This window comes from Spea bombifrons, chromosome 1, assembly GCF_027358695.1.
Source record: "Spea bombifrons isolate aSpeBom1 chromosome 1, aSpeBom1.2.pri, whole genome shotgun sequence".
NCBI lineage: Eukaryota > Metazoa > Chordata > Amphibia > Anura > Pelobatidae > Spea > Spea bombifrons.
The window spans coordinates 59,823,624-59,845,684 of NC_071087.1; the positions used below are offsets into that span (position 1 = coordinate 59,823,624).

Here is a 22,061-nt window from a genome sequence, read left to right on the forward strand (position 1 = left end):
TTCAAATCCACTGTGGTGACATACAGAGCCAAAATTATGAAACTTGTGTTGCTGTCTAAATACTTATGGACCTAACTGTGCCCATCATAATTATTATCTATTTCACGATTAAGTAACTGACACATTCCACATTCTATTCCAACTGGACTGTTGGTGTGGACTGTTGGTGTTCCCTGAGGATTGTGGTTGGAACCATTAGGTTAAACTGCTGCTCTGTTCTTCTTATTAAAGTACAGCCTTAAAAGAAATTAAATGTATTCCTTGACTTTCAGTTATATAATATGTCTGTTAAACTGACTCTGGCGTTTATCAGCATGTAGGGAGCCTGCTTGAGACACCTATAATTGAAGCTGCCATGGAAGATGCTTTTGGAGCACACCTAGTGTTCCTAGTTGCCCACGATGTGTCACTGAACATGTGATACCAGGATGCCTGTAAAGGGATTTCTGCATGGAACATTTAAATAATGGCAACTGAATCCATACAATTTATTGAGATATTCCCTTCATTTGATATATTATTCACTCATAATATTGTTTTATATTTTAAGATAACATAAATTCAACCGATTACCTGAGGTCACATGCTTCAAATTGTGTGAGTTTTAGGCAAGGACATGTAAGTTTAAGGATAACTTACATGTCCTCACCTGAATTTCGCAAAACATATACATTTAGAAGCTGGAATGCTTCCTCTAATGTATTTACTGCAATAGGTACCACAGACTTTAACAGTGTCTGTAGAATAAGTTCCAACTAGCATTTGCAACTTGCAGGCAGGGTTTGGGACGACTAAGTGGCTCAGGCACTTTAATGCCTGAACATAAACATACGTGCAACCATGTGCTGGATGTGTGTGGCCACATGTTACATTTTTATACTATTGCACGGTGCAGCTGTGGGTCTCCAGGAGCTGCACACTGCAGGACCTAATCTGCCACCGGAGTGGCAGTAAGGGTAAGGATACAGCACTATTGGTCACTGCCCCACATGGCATTCGCCAGATGGCCAGTCCAGGGAGTCCAGCAGAGCTGTCTGCTTTTTTCAACTTGCATGCACTGAACTGCGTGTCGGCAAGTTGTGATTTTTTTATGTTTTTGAATATGCGAGTAGACAAATTGGACTTTTGTTGAGTTTGTCTTTGCTACTGTAAAATAATTTTTTCCATGTCGCAAGCACTCCCAGTTTAGTATTTGATAACGATGAAAATCTACAGTGTATAGGTGCATCATAGTCATGGATTGTGGCTATATATAAACATTTATGTTAAGAAGGAATTTATGCATTAGACTTACCTTTACAAGAATATAATTCTAAAGATACAAACAGCATTTCATAAACATTATTCATTTGGGTTCAGGATACATTTCACACATGACAACACCAAGCATAGATGCCCTTAAAAACAAATCCCTGGTTGTTTTAAATTAATATGACCAGGATAGAAATTTACTCATCCATTCAACTTATTTATCTCTTCATCAGGGATACACACACACACACATACTTCCAGACATCTACTGACACTCAACACTAACACATCCAGACACTAAAACAACTAGAGATTTAATACTAACACACAGTAACACACACCCAGACACTCACACTTAAATGCTCAGTCAAATTAACACACATATCCAAACACAACCACACTAACTCAGACACAGACACTTACACTAACACACACAACCAGACACTCACTCTAACACAACCAAATGCTCAACACATAAAAGCAGCTTGGGATTCGGGCATGGTTCATGGTAGACATTTTCACAGTTGCTGGACTCAGCAAAGGACACAAACATCCTGGCTTACACTTGCCCTTGCACCCACCCATTTACTTGCCCTTAGATATCCTTGTCCTAACATACAAACATGTTCAAAACACAAACACACACTATCTCTCCTTTTTAATAAATTTTCCTCTTTTTCATAATTTCTTCCATATCCCATTACCTCGCCTCCTTCTCATATTCTCTCTCCATTTCTCCTTCTCTCTCCTTTCTCATTATCTCTCCATCTCTCCTTTTTCTCTTTATTTCTCTTCTTCCTTTTCCCCCAATATTTTCCTTATCTCTCCTCATTGTTATTTTTCTCTCACGCTTTTCTCCCTATCTCTCTCCTTACTTCTCATCTCTCCTCCTTGTCTCATCTCTCCTGTTCTCTGCATCTCTCGTCTTTCTCTATCATCCTTCCTCTTTACTTCTCCCCTTTCTCCGCATCTCTCATTATCTTTGCCCTTTCTCATATATCTTTTTATCGTTTTCCTTTATCTCTCCCCTTATTAATCTCTTATTGTTTTTCCTATTTCTCTCCTCTTTATTTCATCTCTTCTTTCTCTTTATGTCTCCCTTTATTCATTATTCATCTTTTTCTCATTATTTCTTCCCTTTCTCTGCATCTCCCTTCTTTCACATTATCTATCCCTCCTCCCTATCTCTACTCTTTCTCTTTATCTCCACCTTCTCCATATCTCTCCTCTTTCTCTGTATATCTTCTTTCTCTTTATCTCTTCTCTTTCTCTCTCCTCCCCATTATCTCTCCCCTACCTTTTTCTTTATCCCTCCCAGTTCTCACTATCTCTCACCTTTCTTTCACTCCTTTTCCTTCTTCTAAACTTAGTGGTCATAAACTATGGTCCCTTGCGGTGTGTGCGGCTTCAGTGCTGAGATACGACATTATACCTTAGCGCTCAGCACCAATCGCCAGCACACATTGTGAGAGACCTTAACAACAGATATCAGTTTTTATGAAGTAAAACAGTTTCTTAAAAGCTAAACACTTGCAAAACAATTACCACAAGTTACAGGTAGTTAAGCAAATTAATTCTGGTATCTTAAAACTATGACAGTAACACTTAAAATCCTGTAAACTAGTATGAAAAAGTATGCAAGTCTATATAGAAGTTCCAACTTTACCCTATAATACTACAATAAACAACGTTTGAGAAGACCTCATACCAAAGCCACGCAGAAACCTCCTGTGTCTTATCAGTAAATCTGTTTCCTGAGTTTCTGTAAATTATGCTGCATCTTTTTAAGTACCATCCAGGGCTCAAAAAGCGAAACTTTTGTTTTGATATTGTTGAAGTAAAGACCATGTGGATCACACACTGACCCCCAAATGACACAAGTTTTCCCACCCTAAAGCGCGCATGCAGACAGATTTACAGAGGCATACCCCAGGACAGGCCGATACATAGGTTCACTTTAGTTGTATTGATCAGAATAACTGTATTGTAGACTGTTATATACAATATTGTTAAGTATTACTATACTAATATAACGCACTGTGTATCAAATTGTCGATGTGTGAAATTGAACAATATTTTTGTATGTAATTACCGTATTATAAACTAAGGACTGTTGTATTGCATTCTTGTACATGTCATTAAAGAGATTCCCCTTTGAATAGCAACTGTGTGCTTCTAAATATGATGTTTTATTATATATAGTTTTTTAAATAATTACAATACATGGCTCTGTGGATTACGTTACCTTGATGAAGGTGCATATGAACCTTGAAAATACCTTTGTGAATCAGAAAGGAGATGGTGTTCATTTTTGAAGATTTGTTCATATATAGCCACATGTGCTTTTTTGCACATGGACAGTTAATAAGCATGTATTGAAAAGGGTTGGATACTGCATACTGCATACGCATGGGAGGTATTTGGGATATGTGATTTAGGCCACTAGGCTACCCTGCAACTTACTTAGCCCATGACAGCATAAAATAACTATAGTAGTAAATATTCATGGGAATATATTTAATCTCCTGCATCTCGTTAGAATAATAAAATAGAGCAAAATCATATAATAAAGTAGTTAAAAATATAATATAATGATTTAAAATACGTAATATCTACGATTCTGAGGTTCACAGAAACTGCCACTATGGCTAGAGCCTTGTGCTCCTGCATCTCTGCACTCCATGGAATACAATATATCATCTTGGGTAGTGATTGGGAGATGGGCAGAATGCACACTTGCTATAGATTAATTTGGCTCAAAATTGTCTTCTCTTGTTTACAACATCATAACTATTTGCTCTTAGTTTCTACTTGTGTATATATTCACTTGCCTGGGTATAGGACAAGAAAGTTCATTACATAGTCTCCTTTCTTATGATATGGAGTTAGTTCTATGAGAACCATGTTTTCCTCCCGAAGGGTATCAGCCTGTTCTGGCATGTGCATGGGACAAGCACGGCACTTTGCAGCACTCACACTGCGACACCCCGTGACTGACCCACCTATCGGAAAGGTCTAGTGATTGCCGGCTCTCCAGAGAGTGCTGCCGGCTGGTCAGGCGGCTGGAACCGGAGACAGACTCCACATCACTGCGCCCGTTAGTGGCAGAGTCTGCACTATTGTATCGCCTGCCATCCAGGGAAAAAGGAGACAGGTCAGAGGGGGAGTCATACACAACCCCTCCTTCCTGCCCTGCATAATGTATTATGCTCACAAATATTTATCATTAATCAGCAAGGAGGACAAACTATTATTAGTATATTATAGAAATATCAGATATACTGTAGATTCAGTATTACTTTTGTTTGCCAGCTCTACCTGATTGGCCGATGGTCTGAGCAGTCCATCTCACAGCTGTTCACAGAATCTGTGCAGGATCCATGAGAACTCTGTTGCTGACGGATAGGGTACTGATGCACAGAGGCGTTAGGCTGAGCTGTGGAGTAGTAGGGGAGTGGGTTACTGTTGCTGGTCTCACTGCGATAATCACTATCACGATCATCCATGGCACTGTCAGGATCCTCATTATCTGGGAGAGACAGGACACAGAGACACTAGCAGGGAAATACGGAAAGTCGAACTAATGCTTTGTCACCCCACAGGGGCTGACAACTGTAGTAATATTGTAAATTTAGTGAAGTGTTAAAGTAGTTGTTTGGTTAGCGAAAGACTGACAAATCTGCCAATAAAACTCAAGAAATAAGTCAAATACCAATGGAACTTGCCACTGATGAGATACAAGAAAAATAAACTTTAAAAGGAAGTTATCAATATATACTATCCTCTCATACAAATACTTGTAGAGAAGCTGGATGGAAGTTGGAGAGATGGTAACATACACATTTGGAAAAAGAGAGGACGATTTATTTGTAAAGGAACATTCCAGCCCTAATTTCATGTAAAATGCAAATTGGAGTAGCTTCTGCTTGGAGTACAACAATTTTTACTGCACATTAATTGGTACACACATTCTTAAGGCACTTGAGATTGAAACGCCTGTCTCATTTTTTTCATCCTCCTCCTGGCTACGTCTACTCATGTAGAGTCTGTGTTTTATAGCGCCCCCACTGAAATCAATGGGAGTAGCAGCCGCTAACCACATGTATACTAGCTGAACACTGCATCTGGCTGTCACACTTAACTGGATGTTCTACAGCGCACGTGCAGGAACGGTATGATTTTTATAATTAGGTTACTTGTATAGAATTAAAAACGCCATAAAATGAAATAGATGCATGTGACCACCATAAATATAAAAACTATACACTAGTGCAATTATATAGACTAGAGTCCACTGTGCCATCTTGATAAAGCAAGATGGAGGTGCACTGGTATTGTTTCTAAGACAATCATGCAAACTGAACAATGCTAAATCAGCTAAAACAATGCTAGAATGAACAGCTGAACGCTAGGTCTCCATAGTAAGAACAGTAGTATTTCGAAACAAGAGACTTCCGCAACCTCCGAGTCCTCCTCAGATATGCCTGTTATGCCCAAGTTTACTTATGCCAGGCCATACCAACTCCCTAACAGCTTGATTTAATCATGAGTAACCTTGTAAGCATGTTCTGGATTCCTAACCTACTTCCTCCCAGGAATATAAAAGAAAAATACTTACTACGCTGTTCTCCCCAGCCAAAGTAATCAGGGATACCTAAAAGAGCCCAAAATGTAAAAGAGAATGATTACATTCGCTCGTGATTCAAGCAACAGTTTAACATATGCCTTGCTCTTGCTATTTGCCCCATTTTTCTCTACATATCACTTCTAGTTTCCAAAGTCTTCTTTCTTCTTTGTCACCTACAAGCAACAATATTATACGATTCTTTTCAGAAAATATTCACTCTTCTAATTTTTCCCCTTACCATACAATTTATCTATACTTGTTTTTCATCTTAACATCCTCTATCCACTGTTTTTAATATTTCTAACTTCACATCCTGCAGTAAAATAAGAAACTGAGATAATTACATGATATGAATCAAGTGCTATATCTTCAGTGCAGCTCAAAGTTTTTAGGGGCCCTAAGTGGAAGAATATGCTAGTCTCTAACCCCATATCATCTCAAAGTCAAAGTTTAGAGAGTCTAGTTGTTAAAAGAAAAAAAACTGTACGGTTGTATTTCTTAGTAAATTCAAATGATATTGTATGAAAATAAAGCTGTACTTGTACTTACAACACTGGGAACGATGGCTGGGAATAGGATCATCTGGCTCTTCCTGAAACACATACTGAAACAAGAAAACATGATTGGAATATCATATGAAATATATATATTTTTTTTTTATTAACATTTTGTTACAGATACAGATTTATGTCAATTACATCAACTTCACATTATTAGTACATTTTGACAATACTACTTCTTATCTTTGTGTATCTGTCTACAATCATACATTCATCACATGCATTCTGATCACATAAAGTGGTGGAGAGAATTTCTATGGTCGCCCTGTCTGTACGTCTAGCCACTAGTAAAGATATCAGCGGGCGAAAAAATTCTGACTTAAGTCGGGGAGAGAGAGATGAGGAGAGCATATAGGAAATACCTTGCAGCTGTTCTTCACTTCTAGTTACATCTATTAATACATTTGACCATGTAGCCCATATTTGTTTCATACAGCGTTAAATTGTTTAACAAAATAAAGAAATGTTTCTCCATTTTGTGTTGATAATGTATTTGTTTTATAATGTTGTTCCAGTCCGGTATTCCTTGTTGTTTCCAACATACATATCTTAATTGCGAGTAGGACATTAAAGTCTCTTTGGATTTTAAGTTTATAGGGTAGATCTATTTCCAAATTAGCACTAATTATTTGTGTTTTAGATAAATTGATCTTACAGTTTAAATATGAACCTTGACTTGCAATAAGGCAGGAATTGAGGTTTGTGGGGATGTGAGTTGCAAAAAGACATCGTCCGCATAGACTGTCATCTTATAGTTCTGCAGATCTATTCTTATTCCTTCTATCTTATTTGATAAACGAACCATTGCGGCAAATGGTTCAATAGTTAATGTATACAATAATGGTGCTAGTGGACACCCTTGTCGAGTCCCGTTTTTAATATCAAAGTATTTGGAATCTAAATGTCTGCCAGATACTTTAGACTGAGGTGAATTATATAGAGCCATTGTGTTATTAAAAAAGGAACATTCTAGGCCAAAGCCTTTCAATGATTCCTCTAAAAACGTCCAATTGACCCGGTCAAAGGCCTTCTCTCCGTCTAAAGATAGAAATACTGTCAGAGCAGATCTGTGACATACCTCATAAATAAGATTTTGAATCTTAAAAGTATTGTCTTCACATTTTCTACCTGTAATAAACCCTGCTTGGTCCTAATGGATAAGATCGGGCATCACTTTCTTCAATCTTTCAGTATTATAGAAAAGATCTTTACATCTAGATTGATCAGTGAAACTGGTCTATAGTTGTTGATACTGCTGGGGTCTTTCCCTGGTTTCTGTATAGGAGATATTTTTAAATTACGTATGGTATCTCTAACTTCCAATAAACTGACAGGCTCATTTAGCCGGGTCAGTGCGATATTTTTGAGAGGTTTAGTCCTGCTAAAAAGTTCTCATTTCAGGTCTGGTCTTGATCGGTTCTGGGAGATTATAAAGTGAACTATAATAGTCCTTAAAAGCTTCACTGATATCATAGGGTGACAGATAGACTTTATTATTTATCACTATTTTCTTTATTCTTGTTTTACTATTTTTTTTGTTTGAGTCTATTTGTTAAATTCATTCCTACCATATTATTATCATAATACCATTTTTGCTTAAGTGTCATTAAAGCTTTATTATTTTTTTCTCTCAGTTTATCTTTAATGTACATTTGTAGTTCTTTTAATTGTTCCGCTACAGTAACTGATGGATTTCTATAATTTATTTTCTCCAACTGTGCGAGTTTTATGTAGAGATCTGCAGTTCCTATTATTCTTTTATTTTTGGTCTGGGATCCTAATTTTCTTTCAAAATGTTTTCCGCCTTACTTATTAATTCTATTTTATTTTTCTCTGAGCTTAATAAAGATTCCTTAACCACCATTTTGTTCTAGATTTATAATTCTGATTATTCCTAACCGAAAAAAAGACTGGAGCATGATCCGACCATACTATATTCCCAATATGGGAGGACTATATTTTCAGGGTTTTACCATCTGTTAAAAAGAAATCTATTTTTGAATATGAATTCTGTACTGTGGAATAGTATGTATACTAAAGATGATCAGATGATCAGATGGAAGTCAAGCAACCATGTTAAAAAACACTCTTTATTAACTTTCTACTGTCCGTTGCCAAGAGATCAAATTACTGTTGCCACTCACATCATCCTGAACCCGCATGGCATTGAGCTGTTCAAGTTTCTTTGCCCAGTATCGAGCCTCTTCTTCGGGAATATCTGAGTAGAAAAACAAAAATACAGAGTCTCTGGGGAAAATGAAAAAAAAATACAGAAATAAAAATATGCAAATATTTTAAAGTTATAGTAGACCTTTATGACAAGCAATCATTTTATACGCAAGCTTTTCGGTAAAAATCCCTTTTTTAGCTGGACTGGCATAGATTTTGTGTGTCAGGGGGCTACAGCTAAATTGCAGATGTTTATGATACTGATTGGGTACAAGTGTATCCAATTTCTTTAATGCAGTCTGTAAATTTAAGTAAGCAGTGACACTTCACTGCCCCGTGCACTAAATGATACACTGCTCTGAAGATAAACAGTTAAAAGTGAGCTTACCCAAGGGAAGTTCAAATCGGGTGTCGAGTAGTATACGATGAAAGGTTGGGTCTTTGGTTCCACAAATTTCATTATCTGTCATTATGACTTGGGAGTCAAGGGTCCACCATTCTCCTGGTCCCTCCTGTTAAGGACCAGTTAAACAATTAGGTGAGGGACATAATAAACAAAGTTAAAAGAAAATAGAAAATGAAAAGTTGATTAATTAAAGACAAGTATTATACAAGAATCATTCCAAACATTGTAACTCTTACTAGACCTCACACTACGTTATTGTTTGCTGGTACACATTTTGATCAGTTGACAACTTTATTGAAAGTGGGAATATTTTACTAATTTATCTTTAAAACTATGTGCCTTTTTGTACACAACGGCTATTCCTTTGTTTCTCTTCACATAAATAGTTTAATTTGTGCTTTGTAAAGGCTTTCTAGAGTACACATACATGAGAGAAATCCCAATATGCTCTACCTATCAAATGACATGCTGCATGTACATCTGTATGAAAGCTTTAAAAATATTATATTTAAACAGATTCATAGTTCAACAAACATGAGCATTAATATGAATAATAATAATAATAATAGTTAACACTAAGTTGTACCTATGCCTCTGTAGTTCTGTAATCAGGGCAAGACATATGCCGCAGCACTTTAGACACATGAGGATTATGTATACTGTAAGTGTATATACAGGTCAGCAAGATTTCCTAAATCACACCTACTACAATTTATTTATATGTGTACACACTACAGCCATTAAAAGTTTGGGGTCATTTAGCCGTTTTCATGGAAAACTAGGAAATGTCACTCCAAAGTCTGAACGGTGCACACACATATAGGTAATGCATTTTTTTCTACTTTTGCACCTACATGACAAGGAAGAGATGCTTACAGGAAGTGAGAAGACTACAAAAGGTGTGTTACCTCGTTAGACTGTCGAATGTTGCTTAGTGGGATCCATACCGTCCCTATCATTGTGTCCCAGATCAATCCCTTATTCCAGACTTCCACCGTCAGACCAAGGTCTAACCGATTGATCTCGCTGCAAACACAGATTGAATACGTAGGTCAGTCTTAGTTTACCCTGGTTTTACCCTCATTTTTGGTATGGTTCACAACAGATCATACTCACAACATGAAGTCCTGCTCCCAGCAGGGTAAGTTCCCCCGCACAGCGATTGTTGTGCTTTTCACATTTTGAACCTTCAGGGTTACGTAAGCATTAAACTTTTCTGTCAAGGCAAAGAGAAATCCAGACTTAAGGAAGTTCTTGCACAGTTACTTCAAGTGTGTTATTGCCATTTTAGTCAAATTCATTGTATATGACTATTTATTTTAATTATCGATGATAAATAACTAATATATAAGTTCCATGACTGCTGTGTGTTCAGTCATTATCACTTTAGGAGACACTGGTTTATTAATAACACCAACACAATCGCCATACATTCATGATACCTGTAACATGTGCATGGATGTACCAATATCTAATTTACATACCCATAGCAATTTGTAATTAAAAATATTTTACCTTGAGCGCCATCAAATTGCGCTTTTTTCACTGAAAAAAAAAAAAAAGAAAAAGTACTGGTTAGCAAAAGGGTCAAAAATAACGTTTGAGTTACAGTATCCAACGAGGATGTAATATATCTGCAAGCAAAATCTGTCATATCTTACAGATTATCATACCCTCTACAAATTTAGGTTGTAAGCTTTCATTAATGTGAGGAGGGAGCAGGTGATGAGTGATCTCCCTATTTACACTCAGTCACCATGAGTGAAAGCCTAAGATAATAGATGAAATGTTTAGTAAGCCTGTTACATTGTAAAATCCAGATGTATTAGCATTGTTAACCCAAAAAATGATAACTGGTAAACATTTTAACACCCCCCCCCACACACACACTTCACTATGAGTTTTAACAAGACCAAAATCAACAATTTTGTCTTGTAATGTTTTCTCCCCAACTGCCATTAATTTCTAACCCTGCAAAACGTGCGGAAAAAGTTATACACTTTATTTGCTGAAATCTTTCAAACAACATTGCAAGATTTCAGAATCCTTTTCTATTTCCATGGCAACGACCTCAGCATCAGTGCCAGCTTTCTTTTCATATGACAAGTATGCATTCATTTAAATGTGAATGTGAACAAGGCAAATTTTTATGTGATTAAACATTAGCTTTATACATTTCTATTTCTACCATCTCCTTTCCATCTCTTCCTACTCCTCAAATACAGTATATACCATAGAATCTACGTGTTTGGTTGTGCCTTACCCAGTTTTACTCCTCCTAGACAGTTGTTTCTGTTTCAATTATTTTTTGTGTTTCAACCTTCATACTAAATTAATGATCATTAGCACTGTTTGGTGTATATGTGTATATATATATATATATATATATATATATATATATATATATATATATATATATATATATACACACACACCCATACACATCTGTATAACACTGGGTCATAGTGCCACAGCTAAAGTGGAGGGTGGAGGACAGTGGAATCCTCTTTTCACAATTCAGTCACAAGGGTACAAAAAGCATTCAATGCAGTGTAAATATGAATGGAAATAAAGCAGGCAATGGGTATATGCCCTGTAACCACTCACCCGCAGGGGTTGAGGCCCAGAGTTTGTGTGTACATTGCTCCTTTCCAAACAGATAAATATAACATAAAGCAATGTCCGAGGACTAAGCAATAGTAAACACCAGACAACCCATGGGTCTGTAAATAGGCAGTATACTGTAATCAATACTGGAAACTCACGAGCCAGGGTAATCAAAACTGAAGCTATTGTTACTGGTCAAGAATCTGACCAAGAAGCATTTGCATTCTACTGGATAAGTGGCCACTTAATCAGGTATTTGGATACAGGTATCTGCTGTTAACATAACCTATGCAACCTATATGTTCAGTGTCAGTGGCTGACGTAAAATGGACAGAAGAAGTGCGGATATTAAAGTACTTAGTGAGTACATTAATATGCATTCTTTAAAATGCTAAAAATAAAGAAGAATTGGAGACACTAATACATAGACATAGAGTCATGACATTTATATGACATTTTGTGTGGACGATAAAATGTATGAAGACTAAACCTTTCCAGCATGAACATAGCCACAGGCTACAACTCCAAAAGGCCTTTAATATTTATTTAATGGCATAATACCCTAAGGGAAATACACATTCTGTAACCCAACACATTTAAACAACATAAGTCAAATAATGTTTGAAATAAATTGTTACTCAACATTTTACCAAAGTTTAGTACAATGCATATTTCTAGAAAAAAAATTTTATTCCATAGCTGTGAACGCATTAGGGCACTTTCACCTTTTTCAATTGCACCATACTGGTTCTTTATTATTCTGCCTGTGGTAAACAATAGAATAGCTCAGTCTTAATTACCTTGGACCCTTTGACTAATAAAAGTCTATGGAAGAACAGGCTTCATTAGCACCGCTAAGGAGGTTTTCTGTAACAAAATGGAATAAAACCATTTTTTTTGCCAATGTTAAACTACATTTCTGTATACAGCACTGCATGTTATGCTGAAGGAGAAAAATATTTTTCCATGGGCTTACCCCTTTAAATCTATAAGCTGTCTAAAGGCATAATGTGTATAAAAATCAAAAAGTAACCAACAGGACTACCTACATGACATTATCCAGAAAATACAACACTATCCTAACAATCTCTGTGTACATCAATGTAAATGGATGTATTGTAAGCCCTGTATAAAATATTGGTCCTATATAAATAAAACCTAATAATAATAATAAAAATGCATACATCTTCATTTGCAATATTTTTAGTGTATACTAGAAATGGTAATTTACATGGCACAATCTTCCCATAAACCTGTGAATGGTGGGCCCTGTGAAATTAACCTTGCTGGCATAATGATATATTCTGCAGAGCCAACTGAGACCCGAAAAAATCTCTGTGGTCTTTCACAATGCTTAGCAATGTGTGGAAATCGTGCATTCAAAACCCCAGTTTAGTGAACACCATTAAACCAAACTCCTAAAATCCTGAGCACAGTGATAACAATTATGTGTAGGCTTAGCCTACCCTACAGTAGTCAAAGTCCAGATATCACCCAGATGTCTCAAATACCCCTTTCCCTACTTCACCTTGATCTCCAATAAGAGCTTCATATGTTCTAGACCTTCATAGACCCAAATACTTCATAGTGCAGAATCAGGCAAGTCAGTTAACATTTCTTTTTTTACTATTTTAAACCACAAGATGCTGGTATGAGGCTGCAGGAGATGCAAGAGTACCTCTTGGTGATATCACAGAGTGGAGTCTAGCATTGCAGAAGTTGTGTGCTATCATCAGTTTTGGAAGATACCAATGCCTAAACTAAGATAAAGTACACAATGATATTATGATGGAAAAATATACAAAACATTATTGATTAACATGAGCTGGTTCTCAGAAAAGGAGATTTACTTTGTCCCATAACCCATACTGTTACCCCTTACAGTGTATGTCTTGGATGTTCTTGGCTTGTACACTGTATGGACCTGGAACTGAAAGAGTTAGTGGGGTGACATGAGGGACGTAAATAGAAACCACAGGGCCCTGGTGCGAAAATTGTCCCAGGGCCAACTTGTCTGTGCCTTCTTTGCCCCTTGCCTCCCCCTTCCAACATACACTCTGGCACACATATGTAACCGCAGTTACACAAATTACACACGTACACATTCATTCATGTACACACACACAAAATTACACGCCCATGCTCTCACACACACACACACACACACAAGTACTCATCCGAGCTCACACACACAATAACACATCCATGCTCACACACTCAATTACACATTCACACACACATATACCGTATTGGCTCGAATATAGGCCGCACTTTTTCCCCCCACTTTAAGAGTCCCGGCAAGGGAGATTTTTAAAGCACATCTTGCCGACGTGCCGGCAGCGGAGGTTGTTTGTGCTCGCATCGCCACTGCCGGTGAACGTCTGCGTGAACAATCTTCCTTGCCGGTACTTCCCACGGCGGAAGTGCCGGCACCGGAACTTGAAGTGTTATGTGTAGATGTCCCCCGCCGGCCCCCGTGGAGTCTGTACCGGTAAGTCTGGTGTGTGGGGAGGGACATTTTGGGGACAGAGTGGCAGCATCTCTCGGGGGGGATAGAGTGGCAACATATCTCAGGGGGGTACATCTTCGGGACAGAGTGGCAGTATATCTCGGGGGGACAGAAACCTTTTTCATTAAAAAAGCACTTTTTAGGCTGCAGCCTATATGCGGGTGCGGCCTATATCCAAGCCAATACGGTATATATATATACCCACAAACACATATACACACCAACATCCCTCCCGCCCTTGCATACCTCTTGCCACTCCAGCAGCTTTATCTCCAGCAGCAGGCTCTGTTTCTCCGCGGGGTCATGTGACCCCGGTACGCTCCTCTCTCCTCGTACCAGTCCAAATTAGTTTAGGAAGGGCCCTTCTGACCTGGAGTGGTGAGGTGGAATAATGGAAGGGCCATTTCTAAACTATTTTGAACCAGTAGGAGGAGACAGGAACAAGGGGCCGCAGGTGGTTACGCCAGTGGTGACTTGGCTCTGACCATGGAATTAACTTTATTCAACATTACATCCTTCTTATACATGTAACTAGGCATGTGGAACATCTTTAGAATTGTGGGGTTTGGTTCTTCTAGATTTACGTGGAAGAATTGTCCAAGAGCATATAACAGTGCTACAGTGCCCTTGTGTTTTCAGCAGTATTTCTTTATAATCAACAAATCCCATCTTTCATTGTCAAGAAAACAATTTCATTTGATGTACTGCTCAAGCATGTGTATATGGGTTGAAGTCAAGTTAAAATGAGTGTTATAAAAATTTGACCCACCACTGTACCTTGCAGCCCTTTAAATGTCATTTTTATATTTCATGTAGAGGACATATCTTCAGGCTATCACAAAAATAAAGACTGATAAGTTGAAAATATAGAGTGTAAGATGCATCTTATTTTATTTTGCAAAATAAACTTGATAAGATCAGCATATTTGTCAGGTGTAGGAAAAAGCCATGCATACTAAGTAACAAACTGATATTTCTGCTTACAATAAACAAATGGTTTTTTTTGCACACCTACAGTTTAGGGAGACCACATCAGCCATGTTTTCCAGGACACATATAATTTTTACATATTGCTGACCAGGCCAGATGAAGTGCTGCCCTGCAGTATGTGGGGTGTAAAGACTTACCAAGGGAACCAATTATTCAGTCATACATCCCCCCATACTGCAGGGCAGCATTTTATCTGGGCTGGTCAGCAATATGTAAAAAATATTTGTGCCCTGGAAAACATGGCTGATATGGTCACCCTACTTCAGTTGATTATTATGAATTGCACAGAGAGGCAGGGAAATTGAATCACTAGGTTGGAGTACTTGGTAAATTCACTGTTCAGTAAGCAGATTCCACATTTACATGTAGCTTGTAAAAGTATAAATCAAGAGGAAATCTGAAATATAGATTGTGTGTAGTAGGGTCGGCAAGGTGTGTGTACATGGACATCGGTGTTCGGCACCACAATTTGTGGTGTCCGCCACCCTGTCTGCTCTCTCCAGAGACAGACTGGACTGCCTGCCGCTGGAGAAGCAGGGCCGGTCGGGAGATCATGGATCTCCTTCTAATGGCCCGATATAAAGGAAGAACAAAAGGTGCTGGCGGCTGATGCTGAGCGCCGGGGTATGGTGTCATATACCGGTGCTCAATACCAAAGCTGTGGAAGAGGAGATCTAATGAGGAGAAAAGGGAGAGATGAAGAGAAAGAACAGAGAAAAGGAGAAAGAGGGGAGAAACTGAGTAAGATGAGAGATAGGAATGTAAGTCCTGACTTTGTTGCAGCGGCAGGGGCAACAAAATAAAAAATATATTTTTTTATCAAAAAAAGTTTCTCTTAGCTCTTCCACTATAAGTAAAAAAGTACTTAAAAAATCACTACACCTGAACCAAGTCAATAGTAAATATGTAATATGGGGTAATATGTAAAGCATGGATGTGGCTCTCTTGAACATAAATTGTATCATTGTTCAGCTGTGGCACCTACAGTATAGAAGAACATTTATGCCAAAAAAATATCTGGGTCTTTTGGTTATGAAAACCCCTGGGCCTGAAGGGGCTAATATGCATTTTTATTGTATAATATGTAAAAATGTGTAAACATAAAAATTAAAGTACACACAAAAATACATTCACATGCTTGATATTTCCAGTATACCTGTATTTTTAAAATCTAGAATGTGGGTTTAAAATGAATTATATTTTTGCCAAGCAAAGACTGGCAAAATGTAATTATGTTTAACTAATCTAAATTAATCTAATTTGCTATAAATAGTAGTTAATATAGGGATACATCTAAGTGAGAAAGTCAAGGAGGATTTTTTCTGCAGTGTTGGGCAAAACATAAGCTAAACACCTGTTTTTGTATCCACACTCAGGATAGGGGAAATCTGGGATACCTTGGAATAGTTATTGAAGGTATAGAACTGGTTAAATGTTTTTTTCCAACCTCATTAAATATATAACTTTGGATGTTTCACTTTTAAGATTGTTATACCTCAGTATGGCTGTTACAACATAATAATATAATGCTTATTTACAATGGCACCAAAGTTGGCATTACAAATTACTTGACACTGGTATGCTCCTCACTGGTCCACTGAGAGATACATTGAGGCTGGTTATGGCATTACACTCCAGGGCACCAAGCAGGCATTTTTAATAAATATAGTTGAGTTAAAAGTTGCAAAAGTTTCCCTTTACACCAGAAGCACAAATACCCTAAATCAATGGTGAACTCCAGGCTTTAAGTGCTGCCACCAGGCCACGTTTTCAAATACCCCATCTTGAGCACAGATTTGTCAGTATAAATGTATTAAACCACTTCTCTGATTCTCCGGGTCAACACCCTGACGCAGACGTCAATGGAAGTTTCTGGGTAGCCGGAGTGAAGAAGTTCACAGGTATGTTAACATGTCACTGCAAACAATGTCTACAATCAACAGCCAAACAAATCAGAAAAGACCAGAAGTAATCACAGTTTGGTCCTATCAGTAAAACGTCAACTAGACATAATGGGAATTGTGGAATCATGGCTTTCAGATATAATCTGTTTATTTACAAAAGATTAAGTGCTTAAATCCTTCCAATATCCGTACTTGGGATTAAGATACAGACACAGAGACACTGATATGAGTCAGATCCGCATTAAAGCACTATTATATGACCCTGATAATGTATAGTAACATATCATCATATTAAATATATTGCATATTACATAAATAAAAAAGTAATGAGACCTAGATGCGGATTTAGATTCAACCCAGTTGGAGAGGCCCAATTAGTCTGCCCATTTTCCTGATTTAAAGACTCACATCCTAATCAGTCCTTGGTCTCGTCTGGATAGCCATGTGCCTATTCTGTGCCTATCATGTGCATGTTTAAATTCCCTCACTATAGTAACCTCCACCACTTCTAAAAGAAAGCTATGGATTTAAGAATTAAAAGGTAGGGCTCCATGACCAGGCCCAGATTAATTGGATTTCCATGTCCGTGAGTGTAGGAACATCCTAGGGTCAGGTTAGGGAGCCAATACTGCTCAGGGGTGGCGACAAAGGATGGTATTTAAGATGGGTTCCCTTATGTTAGCCCATTGCATTATTTTAAGGGTTTTGTTGAAAGGTATTAAGGCATCGGGTCCCAAGAGAATTGGGGCTAGATTAGCTTACTATGTATTATTTGATGAACATAATATATGTTGCATATTAACAAACTATCCAATGTCTCACGGAGAGACATCAGATATAAGGAAAATGTCATAATTTCACACAGACATCACATATTTCCCAGAAAGCCCATCTCCTCCTCCGATGGGGTGTCTGCTTAGGGTAAGCTACCATCAATTCTAATAAATGGGACATAATCCTGGGCATTGTTCCTTTGAATTAGTAATTCATTTATAGATAATGAACACTAAATGTGCTATGTGCTATTTGCCAAGCTTGCTTTTGGCCAGCAAAGTGCTAGGCCTTCGTTTTGCCTTGCCTTATCTACAAATGCTAAAAAAGTATACAATGCCTCTTGTGCACAAAATATACTTCATGTGAATGACTCTATAGATAAGGTTCTAACCAGGCATTAGAGATACCAGTTGAGGCAGAATTCATCTAGAATATCGCTATCACTTTAACTTAAATTACTGAAAACAAGAGCATGTGGACACATTAATACACTATATGGACAAAAGTATTGAGACACCTGACCATTACACCAACAGGGACTTTTATGACATAGATATTTAAGAATGTATTTTGTTCCCCTTTGCAGCTATAACAGCTTCTAGTCCTCATTTCACACGATTTTGGAGTGTTTCTGTGGGGATTTTTACCCATTCATCCAGTAGTGCATTTGTGATGTCAAGCACTGATGTTGAACAAGAAGGCCTGGCTCTCAATCTCTGTTTCAGTTCATCCCAAAGGTGTTCAGTGGGGTTGAGGTCAGGGCTCTGTGTGGGCCAGTAAAGTTCTTCCACACCAAACTCATCCAACCATGTCTTTATGGACCTTGCTTTGTGCACTGGGGCACAATCATGCTGGAACAAAAAAGGGCCTTCCCTAAACTGTTCCCACAAAGTTGGAAGCATAGCATTGTCCAAAATGTCTTGGTATATCCCCTTTAGCATGCCATGACACAAATGCTCTACTGTATGAATGGGTAAAAACTCCCTCAGAAACATTCAAACATTTTGTGGAAACCCTTCCCAGAAGAGCAGAAGCTGATATAGCTGCAAAAGAGGGATCAACTACATATTAATGTCTATTAATGTCCCTGTTGCTGTAATGGTCAGGTGTCCCCATATCTTTGTCCATATGGTGTGTTTATCCTTGCAGATTTATGTATTTGATGGTTAGTTTCTGAACCCACAGAGTATAAGGTTAAAAAACCCATCACTATCTGGTTTACGGCCACTAAGATGACCCTAAGGCATTACCCAGACAAAAGAACAATAAGAGATAAGCTTATTCTGGTGATCTGTACTCAGGTCAACCTACATTGCATACTCAGTTCTCTGCTGTTCTGGCATTTCATCTCTTTTAGGAAATCATGTGAGCAGTTGTTTTATTTCACGGCTCAGCTGATGCTTTGGAACCCCAGGGAGAGAAAGGGAGGGGAGAGAGATAGGAGGGAGAGATGGTGTTTATGAAAGGAGGGGGATGGGGGTGCTCAGCCTGAGTCTTATTATATAAACCATACCAAGCTTTCTACAGGAAATCAATGCTTCCAGCGGAAGACGAGCGGGAGAGAAAGAATGAATGGGGATTCACGCAGGAGGAAGGCAGACACTGGCATAAGCTGTTTCATGGAAATGAGTCAAATGAACCCTTAAATTCCTGCACGATACTTTGACTTGAAAGAAAAGGGTGCCATTTTTCCGGTTTAAGAAAATTGATATGCTATCAATGAAAATGCTGGAGTTTATATTTTTGGGATGTGTAAGGATAGTTCAATCTAGTTTTTAGGGCATCAGGTTCATAGCTGAGCTACTCTATACATTTAATAATACGTTCACCAGAAGCAAGAGCGAAAAAAATCAGCCTCTACTTTATCTATCCGCCTCTATTCCATCTATATTTGAAAAAAGGTCTTTAATTTTCTGTTCATAAATGGATCACATACAAACTAGCCGAGCCAACTCCAAAAACAGTAGTAGTGCTAATAAATATTCACAAGAAACCTCTAAAACCATAATAATATATATGTATACCTATACATACATATACTGTATATATATATATATATATATATATATATATACCGGTATATATATATATATATATATATATAACAGATCCTTTCTGTCTATTTTGAAACAGTCCCTGAGAATGGATACCAAATATATACAATATATGGCCAGTTGCCCCATTTTTTTCCAGAGAGCTTGGGTGGATCTTCACGTGAAGACAGCCTAAGTCCAAACCGAAATACATTTTCATATATAGATAGACGTAGACGTATATATATATATATATAGCCACAGATGGCTACTTGGACATAGATCCATGAAAGCGATGAGCCACTAATATATATGCACATTATATGTATATATATATATATATATACATATATATATATATACACACGCATGTATATATATATATATATATATATATATATATACAGAGAGAGAGAAAGAGAGAGAGACATACAACAGTCTGCAATATATACCTCCCACACTTGCCATCTGCTCACGTCACCTTTCTATTTTCTATTCATAAATTCTCTGTGCTCTCTGTGAAAGAAGCAGAATCAGCTCCACAGGGGGAAGTGAATGTGGCTGGGGGGGTGCACTAGCAATTGCAGTGTGCATAAACAGGAGCATTATTGTAGGAGACATAGAGCAAGGATCCAGTGTGCAGTGGCTAACCAGCAGTGTGTATGGAGATAGTGTGTGTAGTGAGAGTACCAAAGAACCAGGACACACACGTATGTTGACATGCCGCACATACATATATATAGAGAGAGAGATATAGATCAACACCGAAATACATCTGTGTCAACCAACCTGTACGATAGCTAAATATATATCTATATATATAGATATAGATATAAAGATATAAAGAATATCAGCAATAGATAGATCTATATTGTATAAGATAGATAATCGATGAATATGTATATATATATATATATATATATATATGATATTTCTAGACAGGGATCTGGACATAAGTCTGCATAGATATATCCATTTATATAAAAGAAAGGTACACGCTCACACCTACATATACACCATAACATATACACATAGAGAGACGGAGAGAGGCTGCACACAGGCAAAGGGATAACTTATCTCCCCATCATCTGGCATACAGATATCCTAAATCCATCCCCACCATTTCCAAGACATGCAGTGCCTGTGATGCCTACAGGAGAAATGAAGCATACTTGGCTACCACTTTTCCCTTAAAGGGAATAGGCAGATTAATGTATAGGCAGCACAAAGACAGTCCACCATATTACACAGGAATAACCCATTCGATGCCAAGTACTTCTACACCAGAGATATAAGGAAGTAGTCAACAGGAAAAATGGTCTGGCAGCCAACACCCAACATGCTATGTGGTCCTCACCGCCATCCTTACCTCCTACGCACAGCAAAGACATGGTATTTGCCCTGTGCCTGGCTCAGTCCAACTCCTTCTGGCAGCGTTAGCTGGTCAATGCCTTCTTTCGTGTACAGCTAGTCATAATGATTCTCACTTCCCCTGCACACAGTCTGCCATATGTATGCTTCAGCACCAAGGCTGTGGAGAGCTACTTTTGACGTCACGCTGGGAGTGGAGAATAGTGGGAGGAGGGAAAAAGAGAGAGCGAGACGGAGGTGGGGGGGAAACCGAAGGAGGAGTGAACTCACCTGATTTGCAAATGAATAGGGAAAAGTGAAGGCTAGAATGTTTTAGACGTCATTGAGAAAATAAAAATCGGGGTAAAACGAGTTGAATCGGTCTAACATAACTGGCATAACGTAATGAGAAGCTACACAAGAATGCAGCACCATCTTTGTGCTTTTTTTTATCAATCCATGTAATTGTGTTGGGAATATTGGGTTTATAAAAGCAGGGTTTTGTGGAAAAAGGTGGCAGAATTAACACAGTTCATTTTGTGTACTAGTTTGGTCTTCTTGTAACAAAGTGACAAACAGTAACATAACAAAATCAAAGAAATACCACAAAAAAACATAAAGTGTTGTGTACTTTTTTTTTACAGTGAGAAAAATCAATAAATAATAAATCTGTATTAATATCAGACAAGCCCTTGAAGCAGTGTGTTGATCCCATCTTAAAGAAGCAGTCAGAGGATGATGAACCAAACACCAAGTGTGCACATGATCCCACCTGTGTACCATTAGACTGGGCTTTGAAAAAGAGCTCTAGAAACAAGCTTCTTCTATGGTTCGGTAGTTTCACCTACTGAAGGCGTTTTCAGATAATTTTCCTGACACCT

General features: G+C 37.9%; 1 protein-coding gene across 1 annotated transcript in view; it reads right to left on the reverse strand.

Moving 5' to 3' along the window:
- UNC13A (unc-13 homolog A) overlaps window positions 1-21,358 on the reverse strand; it is a 53,584-nt gene extending 32,226 nt beyond the window's left edge. The window contains exons 1-9 of the mRNA XM_053461781.1: window positions 21,200-21,358; window positions 10,529-10,558; window positions 10,130-10,229; window positions 9,922-10,039; window positions 8,996-9,119; window positions 8,583-8,656; window positions 6,428-6,482; window positions 5,870-5,905; window positions 4,570-4,780 (exon numbers count right to left, since the gene is read on the reverse strand). Of these exons, the coding sequence (XP_053317756.1) occupies window positions 4,570-4,780; window positions 5,870-5,905; window positions 6,428-6,482; window positions 8,583-8,656; window positions 8,996-9,119; window positions 9,922-10,039; window positions 10,130-10,229; window positions 10,529-10,558; window positions 21,200-21,221 (770 nt within the window). The 5' untranslated portion in view covers window positions 21,222-21,358. The remainder of the gene's footprint in view (window positions 1-4,569; window positions 4,781-5,869; window positions 5,906-6,427; window positions 6,483-8,582; window positions 8,657-8,995; window positions 9,120-9,921; window positions 10,040-10,129; window positions 10,230-10,528; window positions 10,559-21,199) is intronic.
- Between the last annotated feature and the right edge of the window lie 703 nt (window positions 21,359-22,061).